Raw genomic sequence first — 27,545 nt, 5'->3', positions numbered from 1 at the left:
AATTGTGTAATGTGGTAAAAGACGTTTGGGATCATTTAGAAATCGTCATAGTTTGTCCAGCAGAGCAGCTCTGACTCCATCCGGGCTGCCTGCAGCACATGTAGCAGAGCAGCAGCACAGCTGATAGTTGTGTGGAATCAAGCAGCGTCTTCACATTGAGTTCCTAATAGGATTGGGCAACATGATAAAACCTTCCAACCACCTTCAGTCAGCCCAAAAACCGGCTATATGTGTGCTGCACAAACATTTGTAGCGTTTCAGTGAAAAACTACCAAAATAGAAGAAACTCTAATCCTGGTGCTTTGTTCTACATCAGTTGGACAACAAACTCCATCGGTATTTCTCTACAACTCCCCACAGAATTGACAGCAACATTTGATTCTTAAGACTTTCCTAAATCAAGAAAATAAAAGCACAAAAGAAATCAGCATCCAGATCTGATGTACTCGACGAGTTGTCAATGTCTAAGACACTCATCAAATTTAGTTATGGAGTACTTTGCTGGTTGCCCTTTTTTAAAAATGTTACAGCATTGTTTGGGATTTTAGTTTGTTGCTTGGTGGTTGTTAGGCAACAAAGACATTAGTATATACCATGCATAACCCAACTCATGTGGATATAAATGAGAGCGTACAGTCCTGAAATTAAAACGATACAATGCTTTTATAAGGAGTTTTATATTATATTATTTTATACTACAAATGGGCCATTTTAGCTTGCTGGTCGGAGGTTGCTAGGCAATGTGATGATGTGCTATAGATAAGAACAGTCAGGGACCGAGTTCGTTTGCTCAGCTGGAGGTTTCATGGATTACAGTGGATATACATAAAGAGAATTGGTACATATATCAATACTGGAAGGTTTTAATGATCCATATCAACATTTACTATAAAACACAGCATTTGTTACGCTCTAAATGGCACAAAAATCATTTATATCCATAAGGACAAATCAAAATCAGCTAATAGCAACTAGTCTTAGCATTCCTTTAAGAAGATAGCCTTACATACTTTGTACAAGTAGGTTGCCTTCCTTTTTTTCATACATCATATATACTAGTTAAATGCATGCTGGAGTATTGTTTGGTCTGCGATTTTAGTGTGTTGTTAGATAGTTGCAAAGCAGCATTTAGACATCATAAGTTGCATGCATAATTCAACTGCTGTGGATATAAATTAGATGTTTTTGCCACTAAATTAAAATGATACAAAGCTTTTATAAGGAGTCATAGGTGCATAAACGCTGCAAATGGGCCATTTTAACTCGTTGGTAGGTGGTTGCTAGGCAACATGATGATGGTCATTGTCTGAGATATAGATAAGAACCATTGGGGGCCTAAGGATTTTTTGCTCAACTGGAGATTTCGTGGATTACAGTGAGATATACATAAAGAATATATAATTCAATTCAATTCAATTCAATTTTATTTATATAGCGCCAAATCACAACAAATGTCGCCTCAAGGCGCTTCATAGATACAGAGAAAAGCCCAACAATCATATGACCCCCTATGAGCAAGCACTTTGGCGACAGTGGGAAGGAAAAACTCCCTTTTAACAGGAAGAAACCTCCGGCAGAACCAGGCTCAGGGAGGGGCGGCCATCTGCTGCGACCGGTTGGGGTGAGAGAAGGAAGACAGGATAAAGACATGCTGTGGAAGAGCACCATATATCACCAATGTTTTTAAAAGTTTATAGTACGAGTAACTTCTTTCAACAAGGACAATTAAAGATGTGGTAATGACAACTCGTCTCCGAATTCCTTTAAGAAAAGGCCCTTAAATACATTGTACAATTAATGTAATTCTCTAAGTTTTTCTAAAAGGCCAGCTGTGGCTGTACAGTACCTGGTCTGTGGTGGATGTTGGAAAAGGAGCCACATTTAGCGGTGACATGGCTCAGGTCGATCTTCTTCGTCTGGATTTGGACCTGCGAGCAGTGGCACATTGCACAAATTCACCTTGAATTGCTTTGAATGTGAATAAACCACAAATAACAGGCATGAAATGCAATGAAATGAAAGCGACAGGTTTCAAAAAGAGAGAAAATGGACGTGGTGAGATGACATGAATCTCTAGACAAAGGCGGCGTGAGTCAATCAACCGCAGTCCACAGAAAAGCCACAGAGAGGCTGATGTCAGATCCCTGGAGGGGAGGTTAACATGAACGCAAGCAGTGACGGTGCAGACATCAAACAAACACAGAACACGGGCGCTACTGTGTGACGCTACGGGGAGCAGGTGCTTCAATTAAACTTTATTGTCCATGGGTGATGTGAATTAGTGCGAGCATTGTAAACAAGAGAAACTGACAGCCTTGCAGGCTGCAGAGGGAACTGGTTTATGTTATGAAATATATGCACTATGCAGACATGCTGTATGTTGTGGCCCAGGTGAATTCACAAAGATTATACAATTGTAAATGTTTTTGTTTCTGAGACACAAAATACAGCTAATGAAGACGAACACACTCCACGAGGACGGCTCACACACATCTTAATGTGAAGTGTTATCAAGAACGACAGATCTTGGATGAGATGATTTTCTGCTAAGTCACTCACGTTTCCCCCGCCTGCCGCGTGCTGGATTTTGTCCAGGGAGCCACATTTAGACTTAACGTGGCTAAAGTCCAGCTTAACACTTGGAATCATGACCTGCGGATGACAGGTTGACTTTTTTCTTTTAAAAAAACAAATAAACAGACAGAACACACACAGCCGTGGAGTCAAGGGGCTTAATAAAAAAAAACCTTCCTACTTTCCTGCTTAAAATAATCCTGCGTCCCAGGTTTACATAAGTCCGTCAATGCCCACTTTAACTCGAGTGCGCTTGAATTCAGACTGCATGAAATGGGTTGAAGCCTATGCAGAAATCAAGGCCCTGTTTAGCACCAAGTCTCAAACGTGAAGCGCACGAAAGAGTTTACTTCAAAGTGTACAACATCCACAATTTTTAAAAATTAAAGAAAAATCAAATCTTCCACCAACAGCTAGCTCTGCAAGCTGCTTTGCAACCCACCTCCACCCCAGTTTCCAGTCTATGCTAACTTTCCTGTTATACACTAAACACTAAACAGGGCTAACTGACAAAAAGTAACATGGGCGTGCTACACCTTTGGAAATAAACCCCTTCTCTTTTGCTTGTCCGAAACAACGTATTGGCAGACGGACAGATGACAGACGCGTGAACACATAATAGTAGCATGACAGAGTGCTACAACAGCCCCAGCTGAGAAAAAAGAGAAATAAGAGAAAGAGAGAAAAAAGAGAGAGAGAAAGGCGTACATACATTGCCTCCCTTGGGCGAGTGCTTCAGATTATCCTTGGAGCCACACTTTGGCTGAATATGACTGAAGTCCAGCTTCTCGTGTAAAATGTGAACCTAAAATAAAATTGGATAATTATGATAATAATAAAAAAGAAAAAGAAAACACTGTATGTGCCTCATTTAGATAAGTGTGCAGTGAGGGGTCAGGGTCTGTTTGCGTGCATCATTAGAACTAACAATGCTTTTCTTCGTGGTGGTGTATACAGCTCTGAGAATAGCAGTGATACGAATGTTTAATTCCCACTTTAGTGTCTCTCCCTTTGTCCCTTTGTCACTATAGACTTATAATAGACAATAGTCTTCTAGGTGTCTTTTCTTTACTTTTCCTTCAAACCCCCCCCCCCCCCCCCCCCCCCTTGCTGGTCATTAGAAGGAATGCAGTCTGGCTTCAGTTTCAGAGTCGGCCTTTTATATACAGTCTATAATGACCAGGATAAAAAGGTGCAAGAACCCCAAACAGTGGTGTTACAAACTGCTCGACTCGTATGTTGTAACTGAGACTGCAGTCACGCCCAAGAAATGACCTTCCAAGAATCTTTTACAGAAGACAAATTTGTGTTATTCTCGGAGCTGTCCTGAAGGCAGAAATAATCTCACTGGTCAAGTTAAGCCTCACTGTGAGTAAGAAAACCTGAAAAATTGAATTTCTTTCCTGAGAGATGCTCAGACTGATGCTCAATAAAACAATCAAAATGTTATAAATATGATGAGGATCAAATCTGCAAATAGAAAACAAGAAAACATATTTTCCCCTGCATTAGTAAAAACCCAGTAAACAGTAATAAATTGGATTTAACACAACCAGTGAGAGTGTTTCTGCTTTGTCCATTATTCTTTGTGTTGCTTGTACAGCAAAAATAAAATAAAATAATGAAAAGGGGGACTGTGCTCCAGTTCAAAGACTCAGAAGGTGAAGACAAACAATAAAGAGAAAGGAAAAAGAGAAAAAGGGGTTCAGGGAAAACACATGAGAGCTGTGAGAACCAGCCTCCTCCTTCAGTCTCCACTGAACTGACCTGGGTTTTTCCGACAGCTCTGATGTTGATGTATTCTCACATATAACAACATGTGCTGTGTTTATAGATTATCTTTCTCATTCCTTCTGTGGCTGTTTCAGCTCAGAGGTTTCAGCCTTTCTGCAAGGTCGACCAATGACAGAGCGAATGAACTGAACCCAATGACGGCCCTGTTTGGTTTATTTTAAAAACATGAAATAATGATGTAAACTCCGAAAATCACAATACTAAAAAAACAGAAATACCACATTTACTGTTTTTAGGTCTCTTAAAGTGTTTCTTTAGTTTTGAGTCCAGGCCTTGTACCGGACAATTTTCAGAGGAATGAGCCACTTAACACTGACCCATGAGTCATTCTAGCTCCTGTAGACTTCAGTCTAAATAGAGTGATTTTGTGTGGAAGAAAAGCTTCTCTGTGAGCAGCAGTGTTGGGTAAGTTACTTTAAAATAGTAACTTAGTTACATTACTAGTTACTTCTATCAAAAGTAACTCAGTTACTTCAAGTTACTCGTTACTTTCAAAGTAACTAGTTACTAGGGAAAGTAACTTTGGTTTTACTCAGAATTCTCTTGTTAATGTGTTGCTTCCATAACTTTGCCAGTCTTCTAGCTTGCTTACTTGCCACAAGTGCACTGTGCCACCTACCAATAGAAAGGAAAAGATAATGTGCATGTTTCCATGAGAGAAATCCCACGCCTGGACCGTCATTGACTGCTGCCATGATTCTAGCCTACGTCACAGCGTCATGTGCGCCTTTTACATCCAACACAAAAACTGCAGTCGTGATGCTTTGATTGTACTAAACTTACTGTACTGTAACTCGGAAATTCTGCCTTCTGAATAGGAAGATGTAGGTAACACCAGACTGCAGATGAGCTGCATACAGGGCTGGACGGGGACAAAAAATCGGCCCGGGCATTTTGACTAGAGACCGGCCCACCATTATAGGAAAAATCATAAAGCCTTTGAATGAAAACAAACGCTGTTGTGACAGTGATGTTCACTGTTTTGATGGTATATATGCATCAATCGTTTGTTGTAAGATTGAGATAATTATTTTTTAAAAGCTAGACATTTTAAATGAGAATAAGAAAGAAAAGTATTTCTTTGTGCCCACCTCTCCCTGTTAATGCCCTACCTGGCCCCCCTGGCAAAACTTTGCTAGATCTGCACCTGCACAGTTACCAGCTGTCAACTAGCTAAAAAGGATCCTGGGGTTATCTGTCTCTCAGAAACAGTTCATAACTTCCCTTCAACTCATTTATGTCACCTAAAAGGTAAACCTGTTTCTCCATCACCTGTTCAGCTCTGATGATTCAGTAAGGACATCTCCTGGTTTCATCTTCATGTTTCCCTCTCACCAGATAACCAAACCGATATCATGACCAGCAGCTTTTTTGCAGCTGTGGCTCCAACAAACCAACATCAGCTGATACTAGAAATTAATATTAAATCAATTCTAACAACAGCTGATCAAGCTTAAACGTGCTGCTGTTGTTTAGCGTGACATCGGCTGGTTTCCTCTTTCTGGCGCAAAGTGGGCGATAAACAAACAAGAGAGCCGATCAGCTGATCATTGATCAGTTTTCATGATTGAAGTAGAAACGGGAGAGGGAGGGGGGAGAATGAAAGAAGAAGAGGCAGCTGTGCAGCAAAGACACAGAATAACTCCAGCTTTGTGCCTTTTTCATTGTAGCTGAATTACGGGACAAATTGTTCCTTTTCGCCTCAATAAGAAACGCGTAATATTTTCTCTGAATACCAGACGGGACGGTTGGCAACAAACAAAATAAAGTTCAACATCATTAACTTCATAGCACCCACCCAGCTGTATAGAAACTCCGTCATGCTAGCTAGTACGCAGTATGGAAAAAGTCGGAATAACGAAAATAAACTCCACCTAAACTTTATATCTGACCCAGATAGACTGCAGGTCACAACTTCTTACCTGAAGTTCAGTTCACACTTGGACCAGCGGCCGCCTCGGGTCTCTTTTCCTCCTGCCTCCCCTTTCCCTCATCCACCTGCTGGCCTCCACCACTTGCTAATGTTACTGAATCTGTGGAAGCTCCGCGATAGCCACCACACGAAGTAACGAGTAACGACCCTATCTAAATCCCAGTAACGACTAACGCGTTCCTGATTTTGGCATAATAACTAGTTACCGTGCTCGTTACCACAATAATAACGTAGTTACTGTAACGCGTTACTTAATAACGCGTTAGTCCCAACACTGGTGAGCAGAAGCTAATATGAAAAGATAGAAAATGGTCCTCTAATGTTTCTGGTGTATATATCTGTCTGCGCTCCTGTGCTGCTCCGCTAAGCTGTGCGTCACTGAGCCTCATTAAAAATTTCTGTCCCTCTGTCACATTTCTCCCCAAAGAAGGAAGGAGAGCTGGCAGTGAATCGACTCCACCTCCATATATCACAGGGTTAATGACCTCACCAACACAGCACTGTGAGGACATTAAAATGATCAGTTACAACCCAAAGATTAACAAGGAGATGGTCTTTGTCTCCTATCTGCATGCAGTCCATGTGTTATTTTATGTGTGGGGTACGTCAGTGCAAAGGAACATCTCTCAGTTATTCTAACAGCATGGCCACCTTGAGATCCTCTAAAATTTTTATCTCGTAGGTTCCTAAAAGACATCTTTTTCTGAAAGTCAAGGGTGGATAAAAGGAAGAGAGATGATATATTTTTATGCTGTGACCTTGATGTGACTCCTCCATAGGTAATTCTGCACGCTTGAAATTATTAATACCCAGAGCTGGAAGGGAAAATCCTGCACAGTGACGAAAGCAGCTCCCTCAGGGGCAAATGCTTTTGCAGGCTGGCTGCTCCTTGGAGGCGGTGTTTTCTTAGGAGGAAGGCTTTATGTTACAAAAACAAAACAAAAAAACTTTGGGAGAGCTGAAGGTCACCGGGGAGAAAATTGTTGGGAAAGAAAGAGGAGGAAGACGGAGGAAGAGGGGAAAGGATGCAGCTGATGACGATTCATTGATGGAGATGACGGTGGACAGGGAGAGGGCAGAGGACAGTCGGAGGGAGGCAGACACACAGACGGTGGGTTAGAGGCACACCAGACAGTGAGCGAGAGCAAACGCAGAGCATGAGGAGACTATTTGAGCATTTTATGACATCTCTAGAGAGAAAAAGGAGACAAAACCCATCCTTTTAAAGCTGCCTATTGTTTTACTGGTTTGCAGGAGCTGTTTAAGATTTTTCTACACTCTTCACTCACAGAGCATCCAGTAATACTGACTCATGATGATAGACAAAAGGATGGATTTAAAAAATCTCTTAAAAATAGTCAAATGTTTAGACTGAGGGAAATAATACAAAGAACTGACAATAATTAAAGTAAAAAACAGCTGTGAAATCATGATTGGTTTGCAGTTTAAAGTCTTGTGCAGCCTTTTTTTATTTTAAAATCTGTACTTTACTGCCCCCATGTGGCAGAATTATGTACACACATAATACTTATAAGGACAGAAATCATTAATCTATGGAAATCTGTGTTTTTTCTACCTGCAGATGTTTTCCTGTATTTCTGTGTGCTGCAAAGACAAAAGTCACTCTGTGTCTCAGGACTGTTTGTTACCTGTCCGCCCTTCGGCTGATGCTTAATGTTGGAGGTGGAGCCGATCTTGGACTTCACATTCTTCAGGTCAGGCAGAGGCTGATTGATGACCTTCAGCTGCCGCTGGACAGAAGATGGAGATTTGGGTGGGGTTCGGATCACCGCCACCTTCTTCTCCTGGAGGACGCTGAAGGACTTGGGCGTGTGGCTGCCCGGGGTGCGCGAGCCGGGCGTGCGGCAGGAGTAGCTAGGGGGCGTGCCAGGTGTGACGGCGGAGGAGCCCGGGGTGGAGGCGCCACTGTGGACTGATCGGGAACGCGCCGAGTCTGTGCCTTAAGAGAAGAGAGGGCAGTAATGAGAAGATGAAGGAGGAGGAATGAAAAGAAAACCTTCAAACTATTGGATAGAAAGGAGTGATCCTTCATCTGCTTCTTATGATGATAATGATGGAGGAGAAACACAGCACTGAAAAAGACCTGCTCAGTTTCCACCTAAGCAAACAGCCAAGATCACACACAAGTGTTTGCCGAGGAGCCCGAAAGCACAAACACAGGCAGCTGAATTCATTTAGCTGCTGGTGGCTTGTTGCTGCGTTACCGGGGAAGAACCAATAAGATTTTATCCTACATGAGAACAACAAACACACCTGTTGCTGTGATCCACACCTGCTTTTCTGATAAGATAACTGCAGGGTGGATAAAGCCTATTTAGACACGCTTTATAAATACCTGTTTCCAATGGAAACTAAAGCTTTTTCCCAATTTGTGTCACCCTGACCTTTGAACTATGACCTTGAAGCACTAACATACTAAAATTGGCTTCTATAAGCTGTAAAAACATGAGATTTTTGGATACATTCATGCAGTGTGTGGTTTTGCAAATCTTTATGGAATCATTATGATGTCATAGGGCATCGTTTGAAAAAATAAAAAGCGTGTCTAATGTCCAAGAGCTTAGGAAAGCCTGGATGGCTATTGCTCAGGAGGACTTTAAAAGAATTACAAAAAAGTCTGGCACCTTGGAAGTAAAATATAAAGAAACGAGGGTTGGCTCAAGACTTTTGCACAGAACTGCAAAGTGTTGTGCTAACATATGAGGTCAATCGATCAGTCTCATGTTCCAGCGGCCCATTGTGGAAGGCACAAACATCCTAAATTTAACTTCTTACAAGCAGTTTTTCTGGTCTTAAGGATCACCTGTATCAAACATTACTTCAGCTGCTGTTCTGTGTGATTACCCTCTTTGGTTTTCTTGGGGAAATAAATAAATAAAATCTATTTACTTTTTGGTACAGTAGAGCTACTCAAAATATGGGACACTGTCTCGATGCATGTGGACGAGAAGACAAGTCTCACATAAAGGGGGACATCTTCGACCCTTCTCGGAACAGGGCAAGATGGCTTTGTACCAGAGGAGAAGGAGAAAGAGGAGATCCTGGTACAAAACCAGGCAATAAGACAAGTGCATCCACAGACCTGACCAGTTTTCAGCTGGCGGTTTGATTAAATGATACCCAGAACAGCTGAATTGTGCTGGTTTATGAAAAGGGTAGTACACACGGTTGAATGAAAACCTCTTTCCGGACACCCAAAAGGCCAGATTCATTGCATTTTTAACCATTTGGATGAGAGTTTTCTGATGATCCAGCCCCATTAAACTTGCATGAGGTAAACAAGACTGGCCACTGAGACAGAAACAGAGATATCTGTTGCCATTTGCAACATTTCCAATCCAGTTCATGTTTGTTAGACAAAAACAAATATCCTTTTCTTTCAAAATCAAGTGACCCTAAACTTTTGTGCAGATTACTGTCCCTCCCTGAGCCAAGCTCTGCTTGAGGTTTCTTCCTGTTAAAAGAGAGTTTTCCTTCCCACTGTTGCCAAAACCGTTCTCATAGGGGTTCATCTGATCGTTGGGGTTTTCTCTGTATTACTGCAGGAATGAAGGGATGATGCTCTCTTCTATGGAAAATATAAGTCCTTATCTTAGAGTTATTAAAGCAAACAAGCATAAATAAACAGTATAAACTAATAAACAGATGTCGATGAAGATGGTGTGAAAGGTCTAAAAGGATCTACTAGGTGTTCTACCTGCCATACTAGGGGCTCTTCCAGACCTGGTGTCCGCTGTTCGGAACGCTTTACAGAAAAAGGGAATAAAAAGGGAAAATCAGGGGTAAAACAGCAGGTAGGAGGTGGAACGTGTTGGGAGTTAAAGTATAATACAAATAATCTGGTGAGTAAAGAAGCAATTAATCTGGAAAGCAAACAATCTGAAGGTTTTGGACCGTGGAGATTCTTACAGGTTGGCCTGGAGGGGGTGCTGTTGTCCTCCTGTTCAGCAGCCGGGATGTGGCGTGTCAGAGACTTGGCCGGCCTCGGGAGGGACGACTTCTTCTCGGGGCTCCGGTACGCTCTCTCCTGGATTAACAGACACACAGCAGAGTTGAGATGCTGGCTGAGGCATGCACACGCTGGTCACAGCCACCCCTCAACCCTTGCTTTTATCCCCCACCCTCACTTTACCTTCTCCACCCATTTCTTAGACAGAGGTGATGGGCGTGAGCACGCGGAGGAGGGACGGGCCTCGCAGAGCTCCGCCTGTACGAGGGGGCTCCGTTTAAGGCTACAGGCAGAGCTGGGCCGGGGGGGCTCGCGATCGAACCCCCGACGCTGCATTGCCATCTTTAATACAACCGCCCTTGTGGGGCTCTTGACCGTGACCATGACAACAGGGAGGAAAGGCATGCAGGGTAGGTGGAAGATGTTCAGGATGGAAAACAGGCATGACAAGCAGATGGAGAAATGAAAAGTTGAGACAGGATGGAGTAAAAATGCAATGTGTTTATTTGTGGCTCAAACACAAACAGACTGTCTGTGTACGTGTGTGTTTTGATTTAACCGAACATATCTAAGAACATTGTTGTCTTTATAAATATGCCAAATGAACCACATGAACATTGGATTATTATTATTTCTGTTTGATTTAATAATCTTTAGGAATGAAATGAAAGGAACACGAAACAGAATTTGGCTGAAATCGTTTGAATGAGCTGCGTCGCGTGTTTTTAATGGTAAAATGTAAAAGATTTTTGCACTTTTGATGTCTATACTCACAGATTTTCTCTGTCGAGACTGACACAAGGACAGAAGCAAGCATGCAAGACAAAGTGATTATGGAGAGAGAGAAAAGCAGACATGCAAAAAAAGAAAAGAAAGCCCAAAAACAAAGCAGAAAATATGAAGACGCCATGGCCTAAAGTCGTACAGAAAATGCACTCACCAACCACTTTGTTAGATAGAACTGTTCAACTGTTTGTTAATGCAAAAGCAGCAAATTACATTGGAGCAACTCAGTGCATTTAGGTCTGTAGATATGATCAAGCTGCTGAAGCTCAAACTGGGCATCAGAATGGGGATGAAAAGTGATTTAAGTGACTCCAAATGAGGCATGGTTGCTGATCTGATCTAATTTTCCAAGCAACCATCAGTAGTGTTTACAGAGAATGGTCTGAAAAAAAGAAAATATCCAGCAAGCGGGTAAAGATGCCTTGTTGATGTTAGAGGTCAGAGGAGAATAGCCAGAATGATTTGAGCTTATCGGAAGGCAGTAACTCAAAAATAAAAAGGCACACATGGGAATCACACAGGAATCCAGGTGAGGGGTAGCCAATAAGAAGAAAGCGGTCTTTTAGGGATCAACATTACTGAGAGATGATGAAAACACTCTTGGAATAACCTTAACTTTGTGAGGATTTCAATTGAAAGACAAAAAATAATAAACGTTGGCTGTTATACTTACAGTGGTCCTCTCCCTGGACTGGTGGGCCACACTGAGGGGCTGATGGTGCTCCACACCTGTGAAACAAACATGTTCATCAGTGTGACACACACAAATGCACATTTGCTGAATACAAAGTGAAAAAGTGGACATATGAGCACATTCATATTACAGAAGCACCTTCTGTACACGTATCACGACATTTCACATCACCCTCACTTCGCTTGTTGACAGAACACACAACCTTCAAACATTTTCAGGAGACATACACACGCACACAAGTGTTAAACCAGAGTTATTCAATACCAGTCACAATGAATAACATCATCACTGAGCAGAAAAAAATAAAAGCATGAATTTGAAGCAGAGCGCGAACAAATACTCCATGTTTGACAAAATGAGAAAAAACAAAGCATGTTTAAAGCTTTTAGAAAAATAAAACTGAAAAAGAAACCCAAAGCAGACCAGACACGACAGAACTTTAAAAAAATAAATCAGCAGCACATGATGTTTGCCAGCTACACTGCACCTTGCTTGATTCCTCAATGAGCCATCAATAGAGAGAGAGCAAAGACATCAAACGGCACATATCCAAAACTGATTTACATTTGAAAAAATGCTTTAATTATTTGAGTGTTGCTCTCTCTCTATCCACGGCACTGACTCCGGGTGAAAAGTGTTCACCTGTGGCCTTGCGTCTAGCAGAGCCGTGAAGCAGAGCAGGCCTAGGATGTCTGGCCGCCGCTTTGGCTACACCCTTTCGAGATGGGGAACGACTTTGGAGGGCTGACACCTTACTCTGGTCAGCCCTCCTGATGCCTACTAGCAGAGAGGAGAGACAAGGTTATTCCGACATGCAAACCTCGGTTAGATGACAAGGATTATAAATTTCAGGCGTAAATACAGAATTGGAACCTTTTTTCTTCTTTATCTCCTCTCTTGGTGGATGGTGGCTCAGTACTTTGCGAGATACTTTAGACTCAGTGGTGGCCCTTGATCTGCCGGGGCCCCGTTTAGCGGGTCTGTCCACCACCACAGGCTTACTGGTCGAGCTCTGGGGCTGAGGAAGGGCTTCGATTTGCTCAGTCATAATACTTTTGTCATCATCTGCAGTGGAGAAGGATCAACAGAGGGCTAATTCTCCACGCTCCTTGCTAGCTAGGAGCTAGCTTAGCACAAAAGACACTTTTCCAAACAAGTTTTCTGGTGCTAGCAAGTTTTTAAACCAAAATTATTAAACTAAATAAACATTTAAAGGCTTTTAATCTTTTTTTAAACAAGTGATTTATTAACAGGTTTACTCTGGGTACCTTGTGAATCCATCCAGCCACTGTCTGTATCTAGGATGGACACGTCCATGGTGGTTTCATCGTTAGGTGCTTGATCGGTCTGGCTAAGAACATCCGAGGTCTCCTCCTCCACCTTCCTCACCTTCTTTCCATCCTCTTCTTCTATCATTTTATGATCTTCCGTTCCTTCCTTTTCCTCCTTTGTTTCCTCTTTCTTCACCCCTTCGTACTTGTCTGTCTTCCCTTTCACCTTATCTGTGTCTAAGTCCTCTTCTATTTTATCTGCCTCCATGTCTTCTCTGCCTCCTTCCTCTGTTTGCTGTGTCAGCTCGTGGTCAGAGCAGGGAGACAAGTGCGAACTGTCTGTTGCAGGTTCGTCGCTGTTTTGGGCGCTGTGACTCCATTCTTCTGCTCCAGACTTCGGATCTTCTTCCAACATCTGGTCACCCACCATCAGTCTCACTTGTTCTGTCTTTTGTTCTTCCTTCCCAGCTTCTTCAGTTTGACTCTTCCTTGTTTCATCCGGCTCTTGGGCTTCTTCCATTATCTCTTGAGGCTCCTCTGCAATCTCAATATCATCTTCCTCCTCTGCTTCTTCATCTATTTGTGCTTGAGGGATAATGATGATCGGAGACGATATTTGAAGCTTCGGTGAGCCTTTCACCAGACTTTTTTTTTGCTGCTGGTTTTGGTCATTTTTCTCATCTGTGTGCTTTGTAGTAATTAAATCCTGAGCAGTGTTTGAGGTCTGTTGCCCACTTTGGATTGTCTTAGCTTTGTCTGTGCTCTCTTCTAAAGACTGAGATAATCCTGAAGCCAAGTCTTTGTTTGGCATTTCTGGTTCATCACTTCTTTCTTCAGATTCTTTCTGCTCAGGCTTCAGATTTTCTTTGTCTAACTCTGACTGTTTATTATCAACATTTTCAGATGCTTTTAGCTCTGATGGGTCATCTTTCTGTGCTTTCTCTCCTGCAGTTTGGGTTTCTGACAATGTGTCATCTGGGGACTTGGGAGTTGTTGGAGTTGGAGGAACCTTGGTTCCAGTTTCTGTGGGAGCGAAAGTGAACGAACTGTCTGGTGGGATAGGTGAAGCCTCTCTTGATGGGTCTTTTTCAACATCTACCTCAGGGATAGCTTGAATCTTTATGTTCCCTGGCAACCCAGTCTCCAAACGAAATTCACTCAGTCTGTCTTTTGAGGTAGTCATTGGGATTCTTAGCCGATCCGGTTTCATTCCACTGGTTACAGCTTTTTCAAGGATCAGGGTAGACTTTACTGGTGAGCCTTTCTTTTCTACCACTGGTATGTGAGAGATCACAGGGGTCTCTTTGTAATCTTGTTGTTGTATTCCTTTTGAAACATATTTTGCTTCCAAATCCCCTAGATCCTCCTCTACTTCCCCCTCTACAGAAGGGAAACGCTGGTGTGGAGAATCCCCGGGACTGGGTACATCAGCAGGAGAAGGCATGGGCCCTGAATACTCACTGAAGACACAGTAGCCCACCTCCTCCAGCTGGTTTTCTTGTGAGACAACACTTGGGGCTTGATCTGTCAAGGCAAGCTTGGCTAAAGAACTTCCCACAAGGGCAGATACATTGGCTGGCACTGACTTTCTTCTCATGTAGTCAACCTCCATCCTCTCCAGGGATGGACGAGGAAGGGCACCAGCCAGGTCCAACATCTCAGAGAGGCTTCCTGATTGTTTAGAACTATCTGTGTGCTTATCAGAAGGTAAGGGCTCATCTGCCACGGTGGGGATATTTTCAGGTGTTTCAGTGTTAGTCGGGGTAATGGAGACAGCTGGTGGAAACGTAGGTGGATGGCTCACCACAGATGGAGTTGACGGATAAACCTCTGATTCATCATAGCTTCCACTGATTGGATACAAGCTTCCCATGGAGATCCTTGATTTCTCTTCCTTCACCGTCTGTCCGGCTGAAGACCCAGCAGTAATGTTCAAGGAAAGACTTCTTTGTTCCAATCCCAGTTTACCAGAAGATGTGTTGACATTTTGCTCTTGTTGTTTCTCCATATTCTGCACAATATTTTCATCATCGCCACTTAATTTTGTCTCTGCCGTTGTGCTGAGCTCATAATAGCTCTGGGTTTGTGGCGACTCTTCTTCTCGACCCTCCATGGATGTGTCAAAGTAGGTTTTTGATCCTGACACGTGCTCTACAAAAACATCCGATCTGTCAAGTTCTGGACTTGACGTCAGAGTTTCTTGCGAAAGGTCTGTTTTTTGAATATCAGTGAGCTGATGCTGGTCCTCCTTATTGACCGCCTCAAAAACATCAGTTTTTTCTTTGCTTTCATTCATATTTGACCCTGACTCACTTGGTAAGATAATTCCTGCTTCTTCTTTTTCTTCTGCCATAAGTTCTGATGAGGCCTCTGTCACAACAACTTCTTTTGCTTCTTTTTCTTTAGACTCTGAAAGTAATTTTCTTTCAGTGACCTCTTCTTTCCCACCCTCTCTGTCTTGATTACCCTGCTCTGTTGAGGAAGTGCAGCGGAGAGGTTTCTCGCTATCAGAAAGAAGGGGAGGGCCAGTCGAGGCAGGTTCTTCTCCTTCTGCCTTTGCTCTTTGTTTCTCAGGTGGCGACGGTTCATCTTCCGTCATAGTGGACTCACAAGATGGTTTACTGACTCTCTCTTCTGGCTGGGCTGTGAGTTTGAAGGATACTGTACAACTTTGTGTCGGGTCATGTTAGCTAAAAGCTTTGCTTGCAGCATCCACAAAAGCTAGCCAATACAGTCAAGCCGGCGCCGTCTGCACATAGATACAGTAGCTCTCCATCAAGCAATACACACAGCACAGTGTATTTTGTGGCAGGCCACAACAGCACAGAGGGGGGGATCACAGCACCTAATATAGCGTGCAGAACTGGAATGAAGGAATGAGTTGCATGATGTTAGATGACAAGAAGAAAATGATACCCGAACACACTGAATTCCTATTGCAATACAGGAGGATTTATAAAATATGGTCATCAACATGGTGATCAAAATAAGTTACTTTTATTTGATGTATAAATGGTGTTACTGCAATTTCTACTGCAAACATTGGCATACTGTGGATATGAATGAATTGTTACAGTGCACAAATTATAAAACTAATATTTGCAATATAATCTTTATTAAGTTTCACAATAGTGATGAGCAATGAGGGTGAATCTTATTATCCTAAGTGTGTTTTTAGCAACAATAGGAAATTAACTTTTGCTCTGGGATGAAATGAAAACAACAGTGAAACTGAAAGCAGTGATACAACAGACTCAAAATACATTCAGGACTGATTTGTGAGGCACCCATACAGGTGGGTACTCTCAAAAGCAGCTGCTTCACACACAAATATTCCAGTAAAACCCACATAAAAAATATAAAGAGCAATAATTCTAGCAACAATTACATCTACAAGGCTTTACAGTTTAGACAATGATATTTGCATTTGCAATGTAGCTGGCAATACAAAGGTGCAGAAATGGATCAACTGTAATATGGTTGATTGGGCGTTCTGATGTCGCTCCGATGGAAAGCAAATGGTAATGTTTTGGATGAAAAAGCACAAACTCAAAATGCTGCCACGTCATTTTGCAACTTCAGGTATTGAAGCGGAAGCTTAAGGATTTCAGAGCAACAAAGCTGCAGGAAGGCTGGCAGCAAAGCCTCAGTTGCATTACAGTTCATTAAGAGTTTTTGAACCTGCTACAGAACACAAGAGGAGCATGCAAAATAGGTTACGGGCAAACGTACACTCACGCTGTACCCTCATACAAACTGTATGCACACACAGAAAACCACACACACCTTTTTGTGATGGGTTGTGATCACCTTGATGACTTCCTCCATTGAGGGCCTCAGGGGTTTGGGCTTGCTGGAAGCCCAAAGCCTGGGGCTCTGTTAAATAATCTGTTTGTTCTAAGAGCAAATCTCTTGGCTGCTCATATGTCACATCCTCTTGGTGACTGTTGAGCTCCTCTGGAGCCTCCTCCTTCTCATCCTGCTGTTGACTGACAACCTCTACTTTATCATCTTTGGGCAGGGAAGGAAGACGCATAGATGAGACATGGAGGATGACAAAACTGGGATTACATGGTTTACAAGATACTTTCAGCTCTGATGGAGATGCATGGGATGCAATCGACATGACTTCTAGCTTGGTCTTTATAATTAAATACATAATATTTAACGGTTTGCATACTAGATGTAGAAGCGGTTACAGCATCTTACTACAATAGTATATAACAGTTTATTAATCCTTAATAAAACTCTAAGCTATCTGTCTTTTTATTCATAGACGGTACGTAAAAAAGATGGGCATAGCCTCTGTGTCGGAAAAGTGCCTTAAAGTTAAGTCAGTATTTGTATTTTGAGGTTATTTAATATAAAAAAGGGATATTGTACTTATAAATATACATAGATAAGTTATTATTAAGCTATTAAAAGTACATATGAGTGGGTGCTGGTTTGTGGAAGCTGTCATGTCACCCTGCCATCTTGAATGCAGTTGCTAGGAAGAACGGTTTACATATTTGGCCACACCTGACAATGAGCTGGCTAAAAATAACAACAGCTGGTTATAGGCTAATAAAACTCACACTTTCCTTCTGATTAACAGTTTGATTAGGTTCTTACATTGAATGAGAGTTTATTCACTAAGTGTCCGAGTCCAACAATGTTACATTCACTTCAAAGAAAGTTTCACTAACAGCAGGTAACAGAGGCTAATAGCAGCTAAGTGAGGCTAACAGCAGCACTCACTAACATAAAATTTCAGGATATCCTGAATAACTGACCTCAGTATCACTGTCATTGGAGAGAAATGAGCTTCCTTGATTCACTGACCTGTATTGAACTCCTTTCACAAAGTTTTACAGCCTCCTTCAAAGTCAATAAAGCACGATGCCTCTCACCCAGCATTGACAGCTGAGGTAAACAGTGGCCTAACTGCCTACACCATGGGGCGATCTGGTCCAGAGTTGCTTTTGCCATGTGAGAACACTTACTACAGGTGAACAGTGGCCAAATCTTTTGAGGTGACTACAAAATATTTAACTGATTGTTTATTGACTGTATTAGATTTCCTTCTTTTTCCTTATTTATTGCTAAGTGTTGATATTATTCAAGTATCTTAACATATAGTGTGTACAACATTGCACTTCTTACACACACAGAAGCAGAAACATGTCGACCAGCCTCGTCGGTTATGGGGTACAGTCTAATTTTAATATTTTTTATCTGTCTTTGATGACTAAAACATGTTTGTCCTATATCAATCCTTGATTGCGATCTACAATTTACTGAGATCTAGCGGTACAAATTTTAGATAGTATAACTTTAAACCTGTTGGCCAGAAGGGGGCGACTCGTCTAGCAGATGGAACAATAACAACCTTATTTGTCACGTCTTTTACAACCCCAACAGACATTTTCCTGAAGAGTGTGGCGTCTCATGTACTAGCTTCAATTCTTATTGAGTAGAAAAGCCATTAAAGTCAACATTACACGAAATCAGTGTATGATTAAGCGTGGGGCCTACATTGTGGTTCAGAGTCAGATTCATTCTCTGCCACCTCAGGTTTCAAAAATCTAAGATGGCAATGACTGAAAAAAAAGCATTACTTCACAAACCAGTTGTCAAAGTGGCTATTTCAATCTTTTTAATACGGTCTATGAGCATATCTCATCATTATGATTATTATTTTGCACCACAGATCTAAATTTCAGACACGGAGTACAGAAACTAACACTAAACCATGCAGTGAGACTATACAACACTAGACTTTTGTAATTGCATGCCACATGTCAAGAAGAAACACACAGATATGTTAAAGAGCTGAAAGTCAGACTTGGAAAAAATCAATACGGAGAGTAAGATAGGGAACAACAGAGGAGATGCTGAGGGGTGGAAAGCAGACTAATGAAATGAAGGACTCCAGTGGCTGGTAATGTACCATTGCCTGAATGGAGGAAGAGTGTTTGTATTGCCTAGTCCTTGTGTGCAGGGTTCACGACTCAACTAACTGTTATGTGCTTTAAAACCAATGCAGGAGTGTGGACAGGACAGGGCAGCATGCTATGCATGCTCCAAACTCCTTAAAGATGATATGACAATCAGCTGGCATGCAGACAGAGCACCGTGAAATTAAACGGTAGGGGGAAAAGGAAAGAGAGAGAGGAGGAAGAGGGTGCCCTGTCTTTAAATCCTAGGGACAAGTGTGTTTGGGTGTCTTTTAGAGACATTTGTGCCACTCTCACAGCCATTCACACCGTCAACCTGGATAGCCTGGATTGGCTTTAAGTGTGTATAGGTGTACCTTGTGCCACGGGCCCAATCTGCTCAGCGGATGGAGAGGGGGGAGGGGAGGGAGGCAAATTGGCTGAGTCATCCACTGCGAAGGAGAGAGAGAGAGAGAGAGAGAGAGAGAGAGAGAGAGAGAGAGAGGGAGAGAGAGAGAGAGAGAGAGAGAGACACACCGGGAAGACAAGACATGGATGGGAGGAAGGAAATGAAGACGATTCACTCTGCTGACCTTATCTCTTTGTGAGGTCTCCTTTTGAATTCAGATCTTGGCAGGTTGTGTGTGCTTCATGAATGGTAAGTGCTCAGCACAAGACTGGATGCTTTCTCTGAGATTTAATAAGTTGGGCCTTTTGTTTGCTGCCCATTGAGGATAAATGCAAACAGAGTCACTAATTTACCCAAATGATTTCGAGAAACTCTTTTTTAAAAACATTTTATTAAGCTTTATAAGGCAGAATACACCCAAGATCAACACGTCATAAACTTTCCAAATGTACTTGTTAGACGATGGCATAAATATTGTTGGTTCTCATTTAAATTCTAACATGGTGTTGTAGCACTGCATTATCTAAATTACAAGCTTATTTCTTGCCTAGTTTTTTTCTGTCTGTTTTCAGGGTTTATTCATTCAGTTTCCTTGGTATTTATTTATTCAGCTCAACTTTTTATGAATGCTTTTAGTAAACACTTTAATTGTTTATTGGCAGCAAACATTACTGGAACCCTGATATCATGCAGTCACTGGACCGCAGAGAAGTGGATCTTGATGCTGTTTCCATGTAGATGTAATGCTGTCTCTTTAATGTTGTCTTTTTTTTTTTTTAGCAGGCAACTAATTTGGTTGAGAATAGACACTTTAAACAATGTGTAGTGCTTTGCAAAAGTCTTAAAGCCACCCCTTGTTTCTTTATATTTTGCTTCGAATGGAGCCAGACTTAATTTTTATTTTTAAAGGGCTCTTGAACAATAGTTCTCCAGGTTTTCTAAAGGACTTTCAAGTGATTAGTTGGACATTGGCTGCTTTTTCTACTCGTTTTCAGTCCAGCCGTTGTACCTGACCATTTTAAGAGGAATGTTTTTGTTTGCTAGCCACTTACACTGACCTGTGAATCATTCAAGCATAAAACACTCAAGGAATGAACCAGTTGTATTGTGTCTAGTTGTATTGTGTCTACATATAACAGACAACTTGGCAAAGAGCCAATTTTAAATTGTATCTTTAGACACTTTGTTACTAGCAGCCTGTCATAAAAACACATAATTTGTTCTCATTTCTTTAGTTGAATCTCTGAAAAATACCAAAGATAACACAGTTTCACATAAAATAGTATTTTTGCACCAACAATGTGATTCCCAAAGAGATTTTGAAAACTCATCATGGTGTGCAGTGTGTCCTTAAAAATAATTGAAGAAACTGGGCAAAACAAGAAGTATCAGGCTTACAAACCCCAAACCCTAAAATATTGACTATGTATGGAGGAGGTCAGTAGAGAGGAACGAGAGTGACAGCCATCTACAGCCATCTGTGAAACACGGTGGAGGCTCTGTCATGGTTTGAGCTGCATGTCAGCCAGTGGTGTTGGAAGTCTTGTCAAAATGTAGACACAGAAAAGTAGCATCAGATTTTGACTGTGCAATACAATCTGGAAATGATCTGATTGGCAGCAGCTTCATCGTTTGATTGACTGGCCTCTCCACAGCCTGGAACTTAACATCATTGAAGCAGTCGATTGGCAACAACTTCATTTTCAGCATGACAATGATCTTAAACTCACTGCCAAAATCATAAATGTTAGAAAAGAATAAAGCTGAAGAATAAAGCTGGTCACACCAAATATCGACTTTCAAGCTCATTAGAAACTTTACTGCATTTCCATGGATGTTTGGACATTTCAATAAATCACTGAACCTATTTCCCATTCTCCTAGTAAAATATAAAGAAAAGAGGCTGGCTCAAGACTTCACAGTATAATTATATACTGCAAATATATAATAATTTAACCCTTCAGTTTTGTGCATTTGCTGATAGATGATGATGATTATAACTGTTCGAGACAGTTTATCTATAGCCTAGTAGGTTTATAATCATAACTTTTTTCATAACTTTTTTCCCCTTTTTGGCTACTTTCATTTTTTGCTATTTGTTAACTTTTGTGCTCAATTTCAATCCGGTCCACTGCGCTCTTAAATCTTATTGTAATTCTACTTTGTCAGACGAGTTGAGCTGATCCTTCCACTTAACACCCTATGGGAATCACCAATTTTACACCCACCAGAGAGCCATCACCGTACCTTCCCCAATGTCCTTCTGCCTTTGTTAACACAGCTACAGCAGACTGTCCATGTTCAGCACTTTAATTTGTTCAAGTGCCTTCATGGAATTGACTGCTCTTGCCCAGCATGATGGAGCCAATCACAATCCTCACAGCTGTAGACCCATCTGATGGTGTGTGCAAGCAGTCCAATCAATGCCATTGATACAACTTTGCATGCACATGCTTTTGCACACGCTCGCAAACACACTGTGCGCCTACCTGATGTCCCAGGATGCGCAGCCGCCCCGCCCCCGTGGTATCCATTCTCTCTATAGGCCGAGCTGTAGGCGGAGTAGCCATTCTCGCCATTCTCCTGGCCGTTGGAGGCCCAGTGCCCTTCTGGCTGCTGACCGTCTGCCATGCCTGCCTGCTGGGAAACCGGGGAGGGGAAGGGTCACCTGTTGTGTCTAAGGGTGGGGGGGCGGGAGAAAAGACAATGTATTATATAATAATAATAATAATAATAAACATAATAAACATAAACAATAATAAACATGAGTCTTGGCAGAGATGAGTCTTTGCTGCAACAATAAGAGGGAGGAAACCCCCTGCGTGGTGAAGTTTACAGAATTGGCCACTAGAGGGAGCAGTGTGCTACGCTGATCCTTTACCGGCCGGCCTTTGTCTCAGCATCCACGTGCTGAGACAGGAGGGAGAATATGTGCATCTCATTGGTCACGATTCATTCGTTTCTTTGTTTGGTCTTGCTTTTATCATAAAGGTGTATATGGCAACACCGCCTGATAAAATACATGCCTTCATTGTACGATTATTTGGATTAACCCCCTCTGCCTCCCCCCCTCTGCCCCACAGAGTGCAGGGATGGAAAAAAAAAGCAGGTGATTAGTAAAAAACAAACAAATTCTCTCAATTTTTAATCCAAAATATGTGACACTCTGCTGCAGAGAGGCTATGACACCGTGGTTGAACACACCCTTGATATCCCATAAGGAGGCTGTTACCATGGCAACCACAACGGGCCTTAAGGGTAGGTGGGGAGGGCGTCCGGCAGATGGGTTTGACAGGCTCACCCTATTCAGTAGCAAACAAGTGCTCAGTATGCGCACAAATCTCGGAATATAACACAGCGAGCACATTTCTACCAATTACAATAACAAAAAGCTTTGTTGCATTCAAGTACGTGCTGCTGAAGTATCTACGTTTTAATCAAGCACGCAGCCTCACTTAAAGCTATGTTTTACCCTCCAGAGCAAACACATAATGTTGCCTCCCGTGACTGCCAGCCTCCCTAAACAGGATCATTATAAACAAGCAGCTGCAAATTATTTCATCATAACAAACCAACAAGAAGACTCCTTTCTTCTTCCTCTCCCTTCTGAGGCACAACCTTCATGCAGGCAGGCGGGTGGATGGGTCGGTCAGTCAGACTCTCACCAGAATGTTAATACATCTATTATACCCCCAAACTATGCAATAAAAATAACCATCACGCCAGCGATTGTGTCGCCTCATCCTCACTCCTTTCCTGTCTCCTTTCCCACCCTGCAGCATGATGACAGGCCCGCAGTGATCGGGGCTAATGTCTGCTGCAGTGTGAGGCTCAGACAGAGAGGGAGAGAAAGAGATGAAGAAGGAGTAGGAGGAAGACCTACTGACACTCAAAGATACTAGGCCAAACTGTCTGAGACTGAAAATCTCAGCCCAGGGCTCAGTCTAGTCCCAGCTGTTGCTAAGGAAGAAAACTGGTGCGCTGACAGCCACATGGTGCTCATGGTGGTTCAGAACCGCTCTGACCTGCTTTTAGCTTCTTTTTCAGCAATATTATGCCACACTTGGCATTCACACATTATCCCTGCAAAGGATGCCATAAACCCTGGCTGTTTAAATAAAGACGTTGAGTAAAAAACAGGTTAATTTACAGAGTTTGGGCCAATTAAAATCTTCAATTAAAGAGTACTGCCTGTTTGCAGTACTATTAAATTACACATTGACCTTAGGAGAACATGTATTTTTTCCATACTTCTGAAGGATACTGATAAATAAAATTACAGCAAAGACATTCAAGAAATGCGTGTGGATTGGTGTGCTTCTAAACAGCATCCAGACATGGTCAGGACGACCTGCTGAAGTTTAAACTGAACATCAAAATGAGGAAGAAAGGTTTGTTCTCCGTTCTGCATCCTCCATTCAACTGTGATCTCTACAGTTTACAGAGAATGGTATGAAAGAGAAAATATCCTGAGGAGAATAACCAGACTGCTTTGAACTGATAGGATGGTAACAGTAACTCAAATACTCAGAATTACAACCAAGGCATGCAGAAGAGCATCTCAAGAAGACCACACTGTGTGCCACTCCTGTCAGCTAAGCAGGAAACTGAGGCTACAGTTCACACAGGTTTGCCAAAACTACACAACAGAAGACTGGAAAATTGTTGCCTGGTCTGGTGAGTCTCAATTTTTGTGACATTCAGATGTAACTTGATTTAAACAACATAAAAGCATATATCCATCCTGCCTTATCACGATTCAGGCTGGTGGTGTAATGATGTGGTGGATATTTTCTTGGCACCTTTTGGCCTCCTTAATACCAACTGAGCATCCTTTAATTACCACACCCTACCTGAGTATTGTTGCTGACTATGTCCATCCATTTATGTCCACAGTGTACCCATAACACACCCATCAGGTGTCAGAAAGAGTTCACTGTACTCATATGGCCTCTGCAGTCAGCAGATCTCAGTCTGGTAGAGCATCTTTGGGATGTGGTGGAGTTGGAGATTCTCATCATGGATGAGTAGTTGGAAATAACAACTCTGTGATGCTATTACTTTAATATGGTCTTAATATGGTGTTTGGTGAGTGTATAAACAAGCAAATTCTGATTTTTTTTTTAAATCCCCAGATTAGAATTATACTTAATTTATTCTGTGACCTTTGGACTTAAGTAACACTTTATACTGAAGTCACGCCAAATTGTCTATTTTTTTCTGTTGTTTGGTTTGCCAATTCTCCAGACCTTGCTTTCCAGGCATACCCTGTCATCCTCGTACACTTAACATGATTCGACATTGCCCTCTCACCGGTTCCCCTTGGTTGTTTACCAGTCTTACTGTGTTAGAAAGGGATAAAGTCTGCAGTGGCTATTTTCCAACCACAACACCAAAAGATTAGAAGATTAAATGACACGTATTCTGCAGTGATGAAAAGCCCTATAACGGTTTTCCTCCCATGTTTCCCACAGCAATCCCTCCCTTTTAAGACACAACATACTTTAAGAAATACACTCTGCAGGGTTGAACAGACAAAGTACAACAAAATGAAGTTTGATCTTTATATTTTTAGGCATTTTTTAGATACAATCCTAACAGCAATAGCACAGCATGAGGACCATCACATTTTTCTAATGCTTAGAGGGTTAGCTCAACAGCACTAGGAGTCAAAAGTGATCCGTCAAATTCCATCACATCTTGAGTTTGATGCCTTAAATGAAACGTTCCAGCGTGATCGCTCACAGAGAAGAAGAAGAGAAGGTGTGGCAGCAGGCCTGAGGCTAATTGGACATGAGCGGATTTCTCTTCTTTGTCTTTCTTTCCTCTTTTACTGCCATCGTCTCTCGCTCTCATGACCCCCTGCTGCGCTCCTCTCTACCTTCCACCCCCAGCATCTCATCACACCACCCAAGCTCTAATCCCACCACATTTCCCTCCCTGTCTGCACCTCATCCCCCCTTCCAACCCCACCCCAATCTGGGTCACCCATCATGCCTCCGTAGAGCGCCACTCACATCGGAATGTCACCATCCATTTAGGATGGAGGATGGAATCTCTGGCAGCCTGTCTCAGTAGGCCAACCTGGCCTTAATCCTCTGTGGGAGAGGCCGAGTGTGTGTTTGAATGTGTGTGTGTTGGAGAACCTTTGTGTTTGCAGCTAGGATCAGCACGGTCACTAGGTAAGATTTTCTACACCACACTACAGATTAACAGTATAATTTAATCTCTTCTATTTGCTTTTGAGCAGACTAATCTCACGATAGTATCTACTGAATATCTGTATGAGATGAACGCGTTATAGAGATATAGATATTTTATCTATTGTTCGTGTCTTTTTTCAAGCAAATCAGCTTGTTACACGCGCATTGGTGCACCGGATGATGGCTGACTGTCACACTGAACAGAAGAACTGTGAAGTACTAAAGGACAAAAAAGTTTCCCGTGATCTGTAATCAACCCAGAATCCAGTGGCTTCCTCCTCTGGCAGCAGCTGGACAGATTATGTTTTGCTGACTCAGCAGAACATGTGGCGGGGGGCTGGGGGGGTATGAAGCGTAATGAGTGCCTTCAGCGAAGTGTGAATGAACTGTGTAAATGCTGGAGAGCAGCACAATGAGCGAGGCACGCGCACACACAAACTCACAGCCGTGAACACGAGGCAGGGGTGATATCCACTCCTTACAGATTAAGTGCCGTAATAACTAGGGTAGAGGTGCACTGAGATTATATTAGCACTTCTTTCAAAGGCACTGTTTTCTATGTTGATATTACTCAGTAAAAAAATATTCCAATTAAAAATACATTAAATATTTTAAATCACGTGATAATGAAACTGTAAAAAAGCTCAAGGTTGTTTGTGTCCTACTTTTTATTTATTAATACATTAAACAATAACCTGAGTATCAAAAACTAATGTCACCAGCCTTTCTTTTTGGTGTGTTTACATCACTATGTATCTGCATTCCTATCAAATAACTGCTTCAAGAGATCTAAGTGTCTGTATCCGGGCCTCCTTCCCTTTCTTTGGTCACAGTCCAGATCTGTCCATGTATCTCCTGCTAAGAAGATGAGCTAGACTCATACATGGTAAAATAAGATTTTTATCGACTCATAAAACTCAACAATTGACGATTACTTAGTTTTTTAAAATGTCTTTTATGTTGCTGCCTCGTGTCTCGGTGCTCTATTTTTTCTCTTCTCTTCCCTATCACACTCTTCCAGTCATGGTGGATGGCTGCCCCTCCCTGAGCTCTTGGGTCTCTTGAAGGACTCTTTCCTGTTAAAAGGGAGTTCTTACTCCCCACCGCTGATAAGTTGTTTCTCAAAAAGGATTGTAAAATTGTGGGACTTTAGGATATAACCTCCTTAAACTCTCCTTTAATCTCTTTAATTTGTCAGTAATGATTGGGGTTCATATATACAGTTTTACCAATAAACTTTTCAACATGTCCACATACTTACTAAAGAGGGCAATATAACAACACTGGATGACTGATTTGACTGATAAGTCCTGTAAGTTTTGAGGTAGAGGCTCCATGGATCAGACTTTTGTCCTGCACGTCCCACAGATGCTAGATTAGATTGCGATCTGGGGAATTTTGAGGCCATTCCTGAATCATTTTTACTTTGTGGCAGGGTGCATTATCCTGCAGAAAGAGTCCATAGCCAGCAGGGAGTACTGTTTCCATGAACTGGTGCACATGGTCTGCAACAGTGCTTAGATACATAGTTCATGTCAAAGTAACATCCACCTGGATGGGAGGACCCATAGTTTTCAAACCATGACACTTGTCGGTCACATGATGTAAAAGAAAACCTGATTCATCAGACGAGGCCATCTTCTTCCATCGTTCATGGTCCGGTTCTGCTGCTCATGTACCCATTGTGGGAACTTGTGGTGGATAGAGGTTAGCGTGGGCACTCTGACTGATCTGTGGCTATGCACGTTCTTCTGCAACAAGCTGTGATGAACAATTTGATATGCAGTAGCTTGTGTGCTGGATCAGACCATACGGGCCAGCATTAGCTGCCCATGTGCATCGTTGACCTGTGGCCACCCATGACCCTGTCTCTGGTTCAGTGCTGTTCCTTCCTTGTATCACTTTCAACAGAAACTGATCACTGCAGACTGGGAACACCCAGAGAAGCTGCAGTTTCGGAGATGCTCGGAACGATTCATCTAGCTATCACAAT

General features: G+C 42.2%; 1 protein-coding gene across 2 annotated transcripts in view; it reads right to left on the bottom strand.

Moving 5' to 3' along the window:
• Window positions 1–27,545, bottom strand: part of LOC146491534 (uncharacterized) — a 52,723-nt gene that overhangs the window by 2,651 nt on the left and 22,527 nt on the right. The window contains exons 3-15 of one of the 2 annotated variants that reach the window (XM_085150027.1): window positions 21,839–22,026; window positions 19,318–19,392; window positions 16,833–17,033; window positions 13,020–15,665; window positions 12,625–12,816; window positions 12,394–12,531; window positions 11,731–11,786; window positions 10,232–10,349; window positions 10,020–10,067; window positions 7,951–8,261; window positions 3,287–3,379; window positions 2,560–2,652; window positions 1,847–1,928 (exon numbers count right to left, since the gene is read on the bottom strand). In XM_085150027.1, the coding sequence (XP_085006153.1) occupies window positions 1,847–1,928; window positions 2,560–2,652; window positions 3,287–3,379; window positions 7,951–8,261; window positions 10,020–10,067; window positions 10,232–10,349; window positions 11,731–11,786; window positions 12,394–12,531; window positions 12,625–12,816; window positions 13,020–15,665; window positions 16,833–17,033; window positions 19,318–19,392; window positions 21,839–21,980 (4,195 nt within the window). In that variant the 5' untranslated portion in view covers window positions 21,981–22,026. The remainder of the gene's footprint in view (window positions 1–1,846; window positions 1,929–2,559; window positions 2,653–3,286; window positions 3,380–7,950; window positions 8,262–10,019; window positions 10,068–10,231; window positions 10,350–11,730; window positions 11,787–12,393; window positions 12,532–12,624; window positions 12,817–13,019; window positions 15,666–16,832; window positions 17,034–19,317; window positions 19,393–21,838; window positions 22,027–27,545) is intronic. The other variant, XM_085150026.1, reaches the window with a different exon arrangement.

This window comes from Neolamprologus multifasciatus, chromosome 23, assembly GCF_963576455.1.
Source record: "Neolamprologus multifasciatus chromosome 23, fNeoMul1.2, whole genome shotgun sequence".
In the NCBI taxonomy this organism is placed as follows: domain Eukaryota; kingdom Metazoa; phylum Chordata; class Actinopteri; order Cichliformes; family Cichlidae; genus Neolamprologus; species Neolamprologus multifasciatus.
Note: the sequence above shows the minus strand (reverse complement) of the source record. Positions and strands in the feature narration are given on the sequence as shown.